This window comes from Balearica regulorum, chromosome 1, assembly GCF_011004875.1.
Source record: "Balearica regulorum gibbericeps isolate bBalReg1 chromosome 1, bBalReg1.pri, whole genome shotgun sequence".
Classification (NCBI taxonomy): domain Eukaryota; kingdom Metazoa; phylum Chordata; class Aves; order Gruiformes; family Gruidae; genus Balearica; species Balearica regulorum.
Genome location: NC_046184.1, coordinates 89,185,640 through 89,201,518, shown reverse-complemented (window position 1 = coordinate 89,201,518; position 15,879 = coordinate 89,185,640). Strand labels below are relative to the sequence as shown.

Below are 15,879 nucleotides of genomic sequence, written 5' to 3'. Positions count from 1 at the left end.
GTTGTTATCCCTTACATTAAGTTATTGCTAGGACTTGGAATACAGTATTGTTTGGCCATATTACCCCCCCAAGTTCAAATTTCATCCTTTGTCTTACTATACCTCTTTTCAATCAGCTTTTTAGTGGTTACCTGGGTCTCTGCATACATGACCATAGATGTCTCAGTGGAAAGCAAGCTGCCTGCATTAACAACGCCACATGACAACCACGTAGTATAAACTGTTTATACTGTCCCACTTCCCCAGAGGTCCATTTGACTTGCATTTGTTCAGATAGAAAACTTAGCCACATAATCACATGCTTACAATTGAGCAAAATCCTGACCAGTGTTCTGGGCAAAGGTGTGCAAGGCTGCCAAAATTTGAGACTGGCTTTATAAATGATACCTTTCCTTCTCCCACAACTGGGAGAAGGAAACTGCTTTTTCATTACACAGTTCTTTGTTTCATCTGTTGATCAAAACCAGTTCTTTACTGATGTCCAAAAAGCTGTGTGAAAGGTGCCGTGACCCTTTGATTAACTTTAAGGAAATCTTAATGCAGAGTTTTTGATGTTGGCTTTACTCTATTGCAACAGAACTTTCCTGTTTTTTGCATTGTTGGCACTGTTGGCTTTGGTGTTTAGTACAACCAGGCAATAGTAGCTCTCCTAATAAGTGTTTTGACCTGAGAGACTGTGAGGTGCCAAACTTAATTAAATTTAAAGTTCATCTCCCAGTGGGAAATCACCCTACAAACAGTGGAAAGTATGTCTTTAAATATCTAATTGCCAACATACATCTCGCTGCATTTACGCTGCCTCTGTAGCACTGTCTGGTTACTTAATTGCAGGCCTGATTCTGACATGGCTCATCACACTGACTGGTGTGCTGCACAACTGAAGAAGCCTTCCTGAGTTGGATGCTCTGTCGTTCACTCTTAGTTCTTCCAGAAAGCCCAAAGTGATTCATTATCTCCTTTGACCCTGCGGAAGCTTAGGTAAGCTAGTGCTGCATAGCACCTCTGTGGGTAAGACTTTTTTTGCAGCTGCTCACAGGAACAGCCCCTACGTATTTGGCAAAGGGCTTGCAGGATCAGAGTCTGACTGTGAAGACTCTCTGGGGTGAAAGGTGGTGAGTGGATGTACATTACCTTGTTTTCCCCCAGTCATGCGAACTGGCGCTCTTCCAGCGGGCCGGCTGGTGGCACTGTTAATCAGCTGCAGCAGCACACGTTGCTCTTCGGCCTCCTTGCAGAGAGCAGGGCAGTAGTCTCCAGCCTGGAAAAATGCTGCCTCTTTGTCATAATTAAAGCACCAATTATGCTTCTCTCTCTGCCAGCTTGACTGAACACATGATTTCAGTCTGCAAACTCAAGGCTCTGTTCCTCCACCCATTCTTTTCCTGAATATTTATTGTCTTTCTTTAAAAGGTTTCATTTCCAAGTGTTCCAGTGTATGCAGTCTTGTTCCTCAGCTTCACACACACCTATGGCCAAATCCCAGCCCACCTACGGGTTCTTTGGCCACCACGGACGGGATTTGTCTTGTGACCGAGTCCCCCAGAATAGGTTGAAGTAGTGCATCTACCACCACTATGGCCAGGTATTCCTATTTGAGGCCTCATGCTTTCCTTTGATTCTACAAGAAGATGGGGCTCTGCCTCTCTCCTGTGCCCCCCCACCCTGCTATAACTCTGACTAGAGTTATAAAGGAGAGGAGGGCATGACTACATGCCAGTTAATGTCCTTTACCCTCTAAGATAAGGTCCACAGGGGGCTGCAAGATTCCTGGTACACACAGAGGAACGGTCATGGTATGCACTGGATTCTAGCCCTCTAATCAGGGGCAAGTCAGACAAAAGATGTTCTCTTTTTCCCCTCTAGTCTTCTTGGCCCGTACAGGTGAAATCTCCCTTATTTTTTTCCCTTTAAATTTACTTAGGAAATGCTTCTGGAGTGTGGGGGGTTTATTGTTGGGTTGTTTGGTTGGTTTGTGGGGTTTTTTTCTTTTTTAAACAATCTTCTTCAGTGTTCTTTACATCTGCTGAACCCAAAGAAAAATTCTACCTCTATCTGCTTTGAAATGGAAGTGAGATTTTAACTGAATCCTGAACTGGGTTTTGCAGAATCTCAGCCAAGTGGAGCTTTTCTAGCGTTTACTACCCACCACCATTTCTCTTTACTTGGGCAGAAATCATGTATTATTTTGGATATTTAATTCCATAAAGGGCTCAGTAGTTTTTATGCAAGCTGCTATGCAAAATAAATGTGTCATGCTGTTTCTTCAGCTGTGCAGTACTACGCATTTTCCCTTTCTAAATAGCAACCACCCCAAAAGGGAAGGAAGGTGTTCTTTTGTAGTCATGTCCCTCTGGCCTCTCTCTTCCTCTAAACAAGATTTTCTGCAGTTTTAGAGCTGAAATGTGGCTCCTCGTGCATATCTGTCATTGCATGTTTTCTTAGACTTTAGATGTATACTGCTAGATTGAGGTCAGCACAGAGCAAGATCATGCACAGTTCAGATTGGCTATACAAGCAGTTCCATCAGATAGGACCTAAGAAATGGTGTCCAGTCTCGATGAAAAACTTCTCTCTCCACCCCAGGCTGGAGGCTCCGGCTGATGCCATGTGAGAGTGGGCAGTAATTTGGAATGACATTTATGCTTGCACTGGCTCAACTCATACCTATGTTTCTTACTTGACATGGCACTACCTCTGATTCTCAAAGCATTGTGCAGACAAATTCTGTCTTTGGTGAGGAATTTCTATGTCCTGTAACTTAAGAATGATCTTTTTATCCTACTCAGGAAACAGTGTGAAAAAATGAAGAAACCAATCAGGTTTTATGGAGATGTGTAGATTTGTGATTTTGTCACTGAATTTTGTCACAGACAAATATTATCTGGATATGTCACTGTGTGTTGGGGAAGGTGGAGTCTGTATTTTGGGGAAGGAAAGAGGAAGACCAGTTCCCAAGGTGGTGGAGAAAATCTACAGCAAATACAACCTCAGTATCTTAACAAAAATATTGTATGTATGTGTCTCTAAACGAGGCAGAATCTGGCCACAAAAATGATCAGTAGAAAAATACAAGGATCAATAGATGCATTTATTTTAAAATAAGTGAATCTAATGGTCATGGAGGAAGAAAAGAGAGCAAACCTTTGAGCAAAGAGATGACTTAAAAGTGTGACCTACATGTCATGTCGTGTGAAAGCTCCCACTGCTTTACAACAGATGATCCTAGAAGAGACAGCATAGACCTTTATTTAGCTAATTTGACTGGATAGTAGGTTGGTCATACACTGTGATCAGCAAATCAAAATGTAAGACAGAGTGATTCAAAACACTAAGTGATTTGTTTTTAAGAAGGGATACAGTCCACATTCCCAAAAGTACCTCGTCTGCCACGTCCAAGATCACTTGTGTTCCACAGCTGTGACTGAAAATCCATCTCTCTCTGGTCTTCTGTCCAACTCATACTTTTCAGAGTGAAAAATACAAGCCTGAGGAATGCAGTAGCATGATTAGTAGATTACAGTTGAGTATTTCTTCTGAAAAAGCAGATCTATAATTTTGAATTCCTGGCATGAATGAGTCAGTGTGTGTTTTCCATGCTGGACTCTACCCATCTTGGCCTTGGTCAGGTGGTATTGCATTTGTGGGAAGACACCTAGAACCTTCTGAAAATGTCATGAGGACAAAAATTGTCTGGATCCTGATGTTTCACACAGAAAAAAGAATGTTCCTGCTTGCATCTCCTAGCATTTCCTTGAATATTTCTTCAAAGTTATGGATAGAAACAGTCCCCTCAAGCAACTACATGAAGTGAGAATGTCAGTCATGTTTCTCTTGGAAAAACAAACCAAAGAAGTGTCAAGGGAAGCCAGAAGCTGCTTCCTGTAAGATCTAAAAAGTCTCCAGGTTTTGATGCGTTAAGCAGAAAATTATTTTATTTTATTCATTTATTTATTGGAGTAAGTGCAGGGCATCTACTAGCCTTCCACTGCTACAGTGAACTTGAGGCCATAGCATTGGCATGCACACGATAAGGATTTTTTTTTTCTGAATAAAAAGAAATTAGAAGTAAAACAAAGGTATTTATGATCTCATGCAAATCCACTGCAGAAATGGATGAAGAATCTGAGTTCATATTTCTTATCTGTGTGCCACATCATGAAATGGGCCACCTTTGGGCTTAGCTTCATATGAGTGTCCTGCTTCATCTGTCTATCTGTGTGTGCATCTAAGAGCATGCCATAAAGCAGAGCCAGTCCCTGCACTTGACCATTTGCAGGTTCTTCATAAAACATCCCCTGGCTGCTATGCCAGCAGGAATGGGAAAAGATCAAAAGAGAAGGGAACTGAACAGTGAAAGTGTCTTGCATTACATGCAGACAGAGCACACTCTGGACCAGAGACCGTCTTTGTTTGACATGGACATACTGGAGTGAGTCCAGCTTAGGTCCACTAAAATGATTCAGGGATTGGAACATCTGACATACTAGGAGATGCTGGGAGAGCTGGGATTTTTTAGCCTTGAAAAGTTTCAGGGGGGAATCGATGTGTATAAATACCTGATGGAAGGGAGTAAAAAAAAAATGGAGGCAGATTCTTCTCAGTAGTATCCAGTGAAAGAAAAAGAGGGAAAAGGTACAAACTGAAATACATGAAATTCCATTTAAATGTGAGAAAAAATTTTACTGTGAGGATGTTCAAACACTGGAACAGGTTGTAGAGGGAGGCTGTGGACTCTCCATCCTTGGAGATGCTCAAAGCCCAGCTTGGCACAGCCCTGAGCAGCCGGCTGTAGCTGACCCTGTTCTGAGTGGGGAGACTGGACTAGATGATCACCAGAAGTCCATTCCAGCTTAAACTATTCTCCTGTGAATCTATGAGATCTGTTCTGGCTAATCTAAAAAAAAAAAAAAAACCAAAAAAACCCCAAACCTCTAATCTTACCTATTCAGTAGTGTACAGGAGCATACAACTTTATAAATTTCTGAACTATGACCCTACCACACAAGTAGCTTGACTCACGCAAAACATTTCCTCATGTCTCAGCGGTTTAAACAGATGATGAAAGATAAACGTGTCACAGTGCCAGCATCTGCCCCTGAGCCCCTCTTCAGCGTATTCCTCCTTTGCCAATATTCCATGTAACAGCTTGACCTAGTTGGGTGCAAGGGGGCCTCACTGCTGGGTCTGACAGGTATCTACACCAGCGGGGTGCTGGTCCTCTCTGAGGTTTGTATACATCTCCAGCTTAGATCTCGTGGCAGTCTCCCTTCTGTGGGTACTGCAACAAGTGCTGCTGCTCTAGACCGTGACACTAGTATTTAGAAATCCTCTAAATCTTGAGCTGCTGCTGGGGCAGCATAATAGAAGAAATACAGATTTAGCAAAGGAGTTTCTTGGTCGCTTTCAAAGAAGTCCAGTTAAAGGCCTTTGAAAAAGTCCCCTTGTTGAAGTTTTCCCCCGAGTTTCTGCAGCCTTTCAGGCAGGGTAGCATCTCCCCTTGTCCTCTTTCCCACTGGGCACAGCTAAAAACCTTGCTCCTCACACCAAGTCTCTCCTCTGCACCAGATGCATGACCTGCATAAACTCTAGCCTGTTGCCTTTTGCCACGTTTCCCCCACCTCTGAGCTGGGAGGAAGCAAGCCCCGTTGCGATAGTGGAGTTGTGGGGAGCCATCAGCAGCCGGCCAGGCTGAGAAGCAGGCTTTCAGCAGGGTGTCGGACGCTTTCCAGGGCAGGGCCATCGCCTGGAATGCAGCAGAGTACTTGGGCCTTGGGCATGTTTAGACACATGTTGATGCATAATACAAGATGGAGCCTATCACTTGATATCGGTCTCTTCCAGTCAGTCACGGGGTTGGGTAAGCATGTACAGCATGCAAAACAGGAGGTAATGTAACTACCAAATCAGAGTGATATGGAAACGTTTCTTCTAATTCCTGGTTGACTGTTCCATTGTAAAGTCGTTCCATGTTGTACGGATGTTGAGTAGGGGGCAAGGACTGCAAATAAAACCATGGCATTATTTTGGAAAAAGAGAGTGAGGGGAAATTGGAGGGGAGAAATAAAAGATGCAATCTACAGCAGCCACAATAAATCAACACAAAAACTGATAGGAATAACTTCAGCATCTTCTGCATTTGTTCCCTTTGTAGGCTGGATTGTTCTTGAGTAGTTCAAAGCACAGGGCTGGAATCTAGGAGGTCTAGATTTTCATCGTGCTGCTGGTTCATTGTATGGCCCAAAAACTTAACTATTTTTAAAGGGTAAGAGAACCCAAAGGTGAAATGAAAAAGGAGCAACATTTGAATACAGAAAAGGTGACTTGCACGGCACACGGAACTCTGCCTGTTTCCTTCCCAGCTGCCCCGAGCAAGTGGTGTGAGGAATTTGGTGCCTAAGGCAGGCTTCAGGCAGCCTGTTAGAGGCTTCAGGCAAACCAGACCCTTCTCCCTGGGGGGCAGGAGGTCCTTCCTCATTGCAGACCTCTTGTGACCAGGGGCAAAGTGCGCTGCAGCTACAGGCTACGGGTGGAGGAACAGACCAAGCAGTCCTGAAGGCTAGGCATTACAGTGCCTAGCAATACATTTGGCCTTGGAGAAAACCCAAGAACGTGGTTGTCCTGGATGGGCGAGCTCAAAGGCACTGGTCTTTCGGCTGGAGGAAAGCGTGATGGCATAAGGGCAGGTGAGGGGCAAGGCTGGGTGGAGAGCTGGAGAGCGGGAAGGGCTCAGCTTTGGAGGGGCTGTGGGGCTCAGGAGGTGGGCACCTGGGAGCAGGGAGGGAGTGACGGGTAGGTCTCGGAAAGAGGAGCAGCAGCAGGAGCTGCGGGAGCACGTATGAGCTGAGATGCAGAGGAGGCAGAGCTGCCGGGAGAGGTTCAAAGGGTGAAATCGGGTCTCGAAGGGGCGAGTAGCGGTCCCTGGCCGCAGGCCCCCACCAGGTATGGCTGCAGCAAGGGCCGGCCGGGAGATGCCAGGGCCCGGGTCTGCCGGCGGTGGGAGGCTAGGGAGCAGGGTGCTGGGGTCCCAGTGGGAGTGAGGGTGACCGCTTCTCGGGGAGGGGAGCGAAGCCTGGCGCGGGGGGCGGTGGCTCCGGCGGTGCGGGGGCGGTGCGGCTGCCGGCGAGGGAGGGACGGGGGTGCGGGGCGGTGCCGGGCACAGGAAGCGGAAAGCGGCGGCAGCAGCGACGGCGGCCGCCGCCGGGGGAAGGCGGCGGGGCACGGCACGGTGGCGGGTCGGTGCCGGGAGCGGCATGGGGCGGCCGCGGGAGGGAGGTGAGTTAGTGAGTCTGTCTGTCCTTCCGTCTATCTATCTATCTGTGCGGAGACGGGTGCGGTGCGGGGGGCGGTGGCGCTGCCCTCTACCACGCCCTCCCGCCGTCGGGATCCCGCCGCCGCTCCGTCCCGGGGTGCCCGGGCCGGGGCGGCGGGAGCAGCGGTGAGGCAGCCTCCTCGGCTCCCGCGCCTGGCGGCAGGGGTCCGTTCCCGGCCGGGGGTGTGGCGGGGTGAGAGCCCGGCTGGGCTCCGGTGGTGCCGGCTGCGTGCCCGCTCCCCCTGCCCGGCGCTTTCCGGGGCGGCTGGGGGCCGGTTCCCGTGGCTGGGCGGAGGGCGACGGCGGGCGGGGGCGGCCGCCGGGTCTCTGCCGGGCAGCCTCGGCGCCGCTGGAGCGGTAGGTCCCGGCTCCGGTGCCGCGGGCGGGAGAGATCTCAACTTCTCGGGGTAAAACCCTTAAACGCCGGCGAGGACCGTAGGTGTAGCCTCTCACGGTGGGCAGCGCTTTCTCTGCCAAGCCTTGCCTTTGGGGGAACCTGTGCGCTGTTAGTACACCGGCACGAGTGAATTCAGGCCGGTGTGAAGGCTCTGCTGATGCCCAGGCCGTATAAAAGAAGCTGCTTTATGTCTGGGCTCATCCTGTTGGGTAGCACGGGGGGTCACTTACCAGTGGAAGGGAGGACACCATCGCGTTTCTCCGCTTAGAAGCGGGTTTGGTGGCTGAAGCGATGCCCAAAGTCACGGGCTCGCAGGACTGAATGGTTGTTTCCATTCAGCAAGATACGGCATAGGGAAGCTCACATGGCTGGAGATAAATCTGCTCCGACGACAGCAGCCGAGAGGAGAGTCTTCTTCTGCGCCTTGGCAGCGCTGGCCTGGGATGCATACCTGAGCGCTTCTGAGCGCGCCCAACAGAGGGCAAAGCTATTGCATTAGCTGTTCGGTTTCACTAATGGCACGCTTCGGAGAGCCGCTGTGAAACAGCGCTGTTTTCTTGTTTAGAAGACTGTCAGTCAGGGTTGTAAACTAACTCTCTTATGCAAAGGGCTGAACTCTTTGACTGCATGGTCCATGGAAGCATAAGTGACTTGATGGCAGGGTTTTGGTCTGGGGAGGCAGACTTAGCAATTCCATGACTGTTTGAAGCAGTGGGGGGTTTTGGCCCTGGGTTTGTCAATAATGACTTGCTCACAAGATCTTTGCAGCTATAAAGAGTTAAGAAATTGTCACCCTGGCTGTAGAGCAAATTAGGATGTTGCAGAGTATATTCTGTGGTATCGTTGCCTGTGAGCTTATTACCAGGGCACCCTGACTTTGAGGAGAAGAGTTGTGGAGAAAAGAGCTTCAGCAATGCTTTGCCATCTTTGAAGAGCTTAATTTTGACCATGCTTGGCTCTTCTCCCCCTCTGGGGTTTGGCTGTATAGCTGACTACAACTATGGGACCAGTGTTGACTCTGTGATCATTTCACTTGTTAATTTTGAAAAATAAATGGTGAATAGAGTCTTACAGAAAGCCTCCCATTAAGAATGCTCCCTAAGAGTTGAAATTTCGGAAGGCTGCCAGCCTATGTCAGAACCACCTAGGCAAGTATCTAACTGCCCATGGTCACTGGCCAGCAGCAACCACAGGGAGCTGCTGGCCTTTTAAGTTTTGGTTAGTAGTGGCAATGGGTTTGGTGGCCCTTATTTTATCGATACGTGCACCTAGGGAGGTCTTACTGTTACCGGGAGGGTGGGATACTGTACTGAGAAAATGCTATCAAGATGACTGCAGTTGTCCTAGCAGAACTGCACGTCATATTGTTGTGGTAGCCTGCCTGCCTGCCTTCCAAGCCCATGTCTGACAACCGAAGCGAAGAATGATATCAGAAATGTGGCTTTGCTGCTCTAGGGCGTGTTGTGCTGCGCAGGGACCTGAGAAGCAGGCCTGAGCAGAGAACTGCGATGTCCATTTCTGCTGGTGGGAAACAGTAATTGTAAAAGCCATGAGCAGCATTACGAGTATCTGGTACCGTCACTGGGGAGTTGATGGAAGAAGAAAATGAACCCTTGTGAAAGCTATCTTATGACTTCTTTTAATTTCTCATTAGCCTTTACTTCAGAATTATCTGATTCGGGTCAAATTAAATAATGGTGGTTACTTCCTCAGGGGTCAACACCCTTGCCCTTTCTCCTTGCAGGGTCAGAATGGCCTTGGCCTTGTTCAGGGTTGAGCAGGAGGAGGGAGACAGAGAGAGACTCCATACTGTGGAACCCCACCATGTTGTGTACTGGGGATTTGATCAGGGTCAGTAAACTTTTTTCTCTTTTTAAATTCAAATTGAAAATGCAGGAAGACACGCAGTATCCTAAAGGAGGAGGGTGCACTTTCAGTAGAGAAACCTTCTATAGTTTATAGTCCTTAATGCTATCTAAGTGCTACGGCTAAAATTAAACTTTGAAAATAAGGTAGAGTTACTACCTGCTTGGGTAGACAGTCTGAAGAGTCTTGCAAGAGTCTCTCCCCTGTTTGTTTCAGTAAGGCTGTAGGGCTTTAAATATCAGTACGGAAAACTGTTCCTGTGCATGGTCCCAAGTGCTCTAGTATCATGAGGGTGAGGCCGCAATACCTTCTACCATGTTGCATGGCTCTGGGGTGCACCTGAAGGTCTAGCAACGTGGGAGACACATGAGCGAGGAAGCGCAAGCTTTCACCACTCTGGCAGGTTGGTGGCCAAGGTATAATTTGCATGATAGACTTGAATGCTGGTTGTGCTTCAAAAACATGGGCAGCGCAGATGTGGTTCTTGGAGCGGGCAAGGGACATCCTCCAGGGAGGTGCTTCACTGATGTGTCCTGTGCAGAGAAATTCCTAACTTCCAGCTGTGTAGCAGGGAGGCAAGAGGCTGGGGCTTACAGCAGTAAGCCCTGCTTGCGTGGGTGATGGTTTTGGCTGGACATTTCTGTTGTCCATTGAAACAGCCTCGCTATGTTTTCAGACCTGTGTTGCGTGTTCTGATTAAACATGCAGGTGGATTGCTTCAATAAACCAAGTTACTTTTCTTTTTGAAATATCCATGTCACGGACTAATGGTTTTCAGCCTAGGGGCCGGAAATTCCCAGGGGTCTCTGAAATCTTTCTAAGAAGCCTCTGAGAAGCACAAGAAAAGGGAAACTATTGCTAGAAGGCTTGAATTTGTTGACTACTAAACATTTTTTTAGGAGGAGGGGTTTGTAAATCAAGAGCCACCACCGTAGAGTAAAAGCCCTGGTTTATATATATATATACACACACACATACACACACAGTCAAAATTAACCTTATTTAATGACATGCAAAAATAAATAGCTTTTGGAAAAGCCTTGTTTCCTAAAGCTCATTGGCCGTTAAAACTAAAAGCCTTCGCTCTGTGAGTAGATTAGCATGGGTGAATATCTGTGCTTACAGATCAAATTGCTGGATTGAGGCCTGCTCAGGAAATTCAAAAGCAAAAGGTTCCTGTGGTATTGCTCATAGGTCTTACCATAGAGGCAGTTGAACATAGCAAATTACGTAACTTCTCATTTTTCTGAAGTGAATAATAGGAATACATTGTAGCCATACCATGCAGCCAAGTTAAGGCCAGAGTTGGAAAGCTCCCTCACTGCTTAGCCGTCTTTTAATTATTTTTACTCTTGAACCCTACCACTATCCCATAGCTTAGCTTTTGGGCTTCTGCGTGTTTAATTTGTAAAGCTCTTTGTTTCACTAAATGAAGAAAAAAAAGATTTCTCTTTGCGATAGCTCGTGGGCATCCATTACCCTATAGACAGCTGGTGCTGTTTAACAAGTGAGGCCAACAGCGTACGGTGCCGAATGTGCGCACATCCTCACGGACGCTTGTGGCTGCTTGTGCTCCAGATGGCACTTCCACATATACGTAACTTTGTGAACCGACTGGCAAATCAACTCTAATTTATTGCAAGTTTTAGACGGAATAGGATTGAAACTGTACAGACAAGGATTTCAAAGCTGAGCTGCTTTGGAGTTATTTGCCTCAACTTCACAGGGAAAAATCCATCGGGAAAGCAGGGGATGTAAAAGAGTGCTCTTGTTTGCGTTTGTCCTCTTTGATTTAAAGATGTAACTTGCTCTTTTAAATTTCCCTTGGGCTGGGAGCCACACTGTGCTCCCTTGAAGACGATCACAAAGTGAAATTCACTGGCAATGGGATTGGGCTCACAGCGTGGAAAATAGCAATTCAAAAGAACTCTTTTTGGAGATTTATGAGCATATGAAAAGAAGGAGTTACAATGAGTTGTATAGCTGCGTAGAAACTGTAATTACAGTGATCTGTGTGGTATTTATGGGTAACTACATTTCTCCACTGTCATGCAGGATGCAGCCATCCTTCTTGCCAGAATAGGGTCCCAAAATTTCCTTTTGGCCCTCCTTAGCATTGTTTTCCATCTAGTACTTGGCATCCTTCTGTCATTGGTGAGTAAGGGAAAGGCAAAGTGAGAGTGCCAGCCCTACTGGAAGCAAAGTGCTGGGTGTACAGTTACGCAGTTGTAGTGGTTGGAGCAGAGGAGGCATTCCCATCTCCCCTATAGCTGTTCACTTGCGCTGCTATTCGCCCTGGTGTTGGTTTTGCTGTTTGGGGCTGCGCTGTGAACTAGGTCACGGAAAGGATCCAAGACAAAAGCGTGGCGAGAGGGGAGAAAAGGGATTTTTTTGTTTTGTTTTCCAGCAGTGCTGTTTGCTTGCTGAGAATTGTGTTGACACAACCAAGAGTGGTGAACCATGGTGTGGAGGTGGAAGCTACTTACACCAGCTTTCTTGTCAATGCCGAAGTGCAGTGCAATTGTACTCTCGGGCCGAAGGAGCTTTCTTTCACACAAGGCCAGAAGCTCTGCAAACAGACCATGCCTTCAGTGGAGCCCTGTGAGCTGTAATGATCTTTTGTGAAGCTGTTTCAGTTAGCTAAATTGGGCTCTCAGTTCACACTTGTGAATGACAGGGCTGCTTCTTTATGCAGCACAGTTGTCCTTGCCCAGAGGGGTAGGGTAAGAATCATCAGTAATAGTGATTTAGTAGCAGAGGTGTTTAAAGACTGTGCTTAGTATAGCACAACCATATCCATGAAGGATACGCGTACAGCTTGTCTTCTCTAGCTTTGCTCAGGGTCTAGTGGTGGGCACTGTTGGGGCGGTGGCTAATCCAGGGTTGACTTCTGTCTATGCCATTGAAAGATCTCCGACCTGGCGATGTATTTTAGCATGTTAGTTGTTTTTGATCCCCTCCCTACCTCTTCCTCAGTAGTTCCAGAAGCTTTTCTGGGTAAGGCTGTTCCGCTTCCTGCTGTAAAGTAGACCAGAAGTTAGGTAACCTGCTTGGCTTGGCTATGAGGAGTGTGTGTTTGGACTGTGCTCCTCCCTCCTCGCTTTCTTCATCTCATCCTGCTCAGGCTGGGAGTGGTCTCTAGCTAGTAGCCCAGGCTGTCCTATGCTGGCCAAATCCAGGAAGCCTTGTTGATGATCAGCCTCGGTTGGGCACCAGGCAAAGCCACTGGTCTTCTGCTTTTTCCAGCTGAAGTTGGGCAGATACATTCCTGGCAGCCATGTAACTGCCTTGGCAGGAAGATCTATTTAGGCACTGGTGTGTCCTGCAGCTGGGGCAAGGACATGGTGCAGAGTCCCCGGGTTCTTCATACTGCTTTTGACAACAATCTAGGAGACTTAATGTTTTTTGGGGGCCGCCTTGTTGACTTTTCACAGAGCTGTGTCAAAGCCATCGCTCTTGTTTACACAGAAAACAAAAGTTGGCATGATCCAACCTGCCCGACGTTCCAGTATTGGTCTTCCCGTGAGTCTGCTTTCTCTGCCTGGTGCCCAGCGCTGCTTTGCTTCACCCACCGTCAGATGGGCACTACTCATTCATGGTTCCTGTCTAGGCAGCCTGTCCATTTCCACAGCAGGCTCTACCTGCTGAAATGCTCCCTGGTGTCTCCAGAGGAGTGTGACCCTGTGCTGCTGGGGGTGAGAGGGATCAGAAGAGAAGCTCTCTTCCCAGTCCCTGTCTCAGCTCTGATTGTCCTATCTGGGAGTTGGGGGAAATTCTTTTATGTGGTTAGAGGAGAGGCCAGGAGTCGGTACTTTCCTAAAAGCCTAGGAAAAATGCGTAACCCTTACTGATGTATGCTGGCAGCTCTCCTTGCTTTTCCTATTCCTGTAATGTGGTGGTATGTGTTTGTGAGGATAGTGGATGTTCTCAAAGGGACCTCAGTAACATCACAGACAGACAGTGGTTTAAGCCTTGTTATCACCTTTTGTACAACTGAGGGTGTTTCTGGTTTGTAATGCCTAATGATTGCAAGGTCTTGTGTAGCCATCTCCTCTGTTGGTATCACAGCGCTTTTTGAAGGTGGGGGGTGGTGCCCCCCCAGGTCTGTCAGAGAAGGACAGACACAGAGGAAGGATTTTTACATGGTTGCCTAGCAGGACAGAGGTAAAAATCAGCTTTAATGAGTTCCAGCTTATTGCTGGAGCCATAAGCTACAGGCTGTGTGCAAGTCCAGGGAGTTAATGCACGTTAACATCATGTGTCCCAGTCTGGGGGATTTTCATTCTTGTGATAGTAATGATGCCACTTTCCAAACCATGCCGTGCCTTGGCTTTGTGTTTCACTGCATATAAATCCATCCTCGTTCCTCTCCTCCCAAAACTAGGCCTTATGTTCCCATCCTTATTTGTCCTTCCCAGATTCTCTGCTGCCTTTAAGGAGCTTTCTTGAGGCACAGTATGCATTTAGAGCCTGGGAATTCCTGTACACAAAAGTTCCACCCCCACCTTCTCATTTCCAAGAGCCCTGGCAAGCCCAAGTGTTGCACAGATACCTGCAGCTCCTGATGCAGCTGGAACGCTTCTTTACTTCCTTGCAGATTGCACCACCAGCCAAGGAACCCTGTGGAGAAGAGGCTTTGTTTTTTGGCACAGCTTGTGTGTGGTAGAGCTCTCTGCTCGTTTACGAGCTCTTCTGGAGGTGTTAGTGGAGCAATCTTATGGCTGGAAAGAATAGTTGGCCAAGTATAGAGCCCGACTTCTGTTGTTGTCCCTCTGTGTTTGGGGAGGGAGAAGGCTGAAAGCACTGGTTGACTCTTTTATTGCTAACAGCTTTGAAAATTGCTGCGAGCAGAAAATAACAGAGGGATCTAATTTAATTTTAAAGCTGTCTTTTGCCCAGTGTAAAAGTACGGCATGGCTGTAGTCCTGTGTTGGCGGGAGGCATGTGAGAGTGCTCCTGTGTGCCAGATGCCGGGCTGTGCCAATGTACCTCTGTCCGTAGCTGCAACCCTTCCATCTGCACCTCTTCACCGTTTGCGTGCGTTTCCCCAAACCGGTGATTAATTCCCCCCTCCTTTCCTTTTTTCTTCTCACCTAATGCAGGATGTGGGTTTGGAAAGCGGGATGGTGTCTACCTTTCTTCCCCGCAGGGTTCAGGGTTTTTTGACATGCCACTGTTGGGAATTGTTCTGATGTCGCCTTGCTCCTGTTCCAAAAAACATGACCCTCTTCTGCCCTTTACGGATGGGACTTGAGCTTCTGTTCCAAATGGAAGTACGTTGTAAGAAATGTTGGCCGATATAAGCTAGATGTGATCTCTAATCAACTCTCCCCAGTGTTATTAGTATGTGTATATATAGAGACATTTTTTAATAAAATTCAATTCTTCAAGGCCAAAAATAGCTTCTGGAGGCAGAGGTTACAAAGAAAGGGAGGTGCTCATGGTGCCATTGATTGTATAGTAATTAATGCTTGTAAAATGGGCACACCTTGCAGTTGTGAAAACAAAGCAGGTTCAGACATGGTGGTCTGATCCTGTCCTGCACGTCTGCTAGGAAAGGCACCCTTGCCCCCTACCGCTTACCCCCAGAATGAGAACGTCAGCATTATACCCTGTATATAGGGGGATTTGGGCTGCGCATTATACAGGTGAAGAGATGGGAGTGTGGAAGTCGAGCCAGGTACTTTTTCTGGGGGTGAATTTCTGTATCCAGGCTGGTGAGCCTTCTCCAAGTCACTGTCTTTTCCAGGTGACTTACGCTGTTTCTTCTGGATTTTCAGATGAATGGGCTAGACTTTGCAAAACAGAGATATGTTATCAGTTTATTAAAAGCTCTACAAATGCATGAATTTCACTAGACCAGAAAGAGAGATATCGGCCAGGACAAGCTTGCGAATTCAGCACAGCGTGATGAGTGGTGACACGTGGCGAGGGTGAGGGAATTGCTGCGGCAGGAATGATATATTGCTTTGCTTAGAGTGCACTTCCATGCCCGTTTCTCTTTCCTTAGGTCGATTGTGAGGAGCCGAGCACCCTCCCTCCCCTCTGGATTCCTTGTAAGTGAAGCTCGCTTGCTCTCTGAGGACCAGACCTCACTGATGACTGGGAAGCAAAGAGTACCCAGGAAAGCACTTTTACCACGGACCCCACCTCAGGAGCACCAGGAACTTGTCTTCTAAGTAAAATCTGTGCCCCTTCTGTGCAGATCCAATGTCTGCTGCAATGGATACAGAATCGACATATTCGGGATACTCCCACTACTCAGGTCACTCCAAAAAAGCCCACAGACAAGGGTAAGGAAATGTTT

The 15,879-nt window shown here is 47.5% G+C and overlaps 1 protein-coding gene across 1 annotated transcript in view; it reads left to right on the top strand.

The window, feature by feature from the left end:
* The first annotated feature begins 7,161 nt into the window (after positions 1-7,161).
* VANGL1 (VANGL planar cell polarity protein 1) overlaps positions 7,162-15,879 on the top strand; it is a 46,412-nt gene continuing 37,694 nt past the window's right edge. Inside the window, exons 1-3 of the mRNA XM_075765210.1 lie at positions 7,162-7,272; positions 15,583-15,628; positions 15,778-15,865. Of these exons, the coding sequence (XP_075621325.1) occupies positions 15,783-15,865 (83 nt within the window). The 5' untranslated portion in view covers positions 7,162-7,272; positions 15,583-15,628; positions 15,778-15,782. The remainder of the gene's footprint in view (positions 7,273-15,582; positions 15,629-15,777; positions 15,866-15,879) is intronic.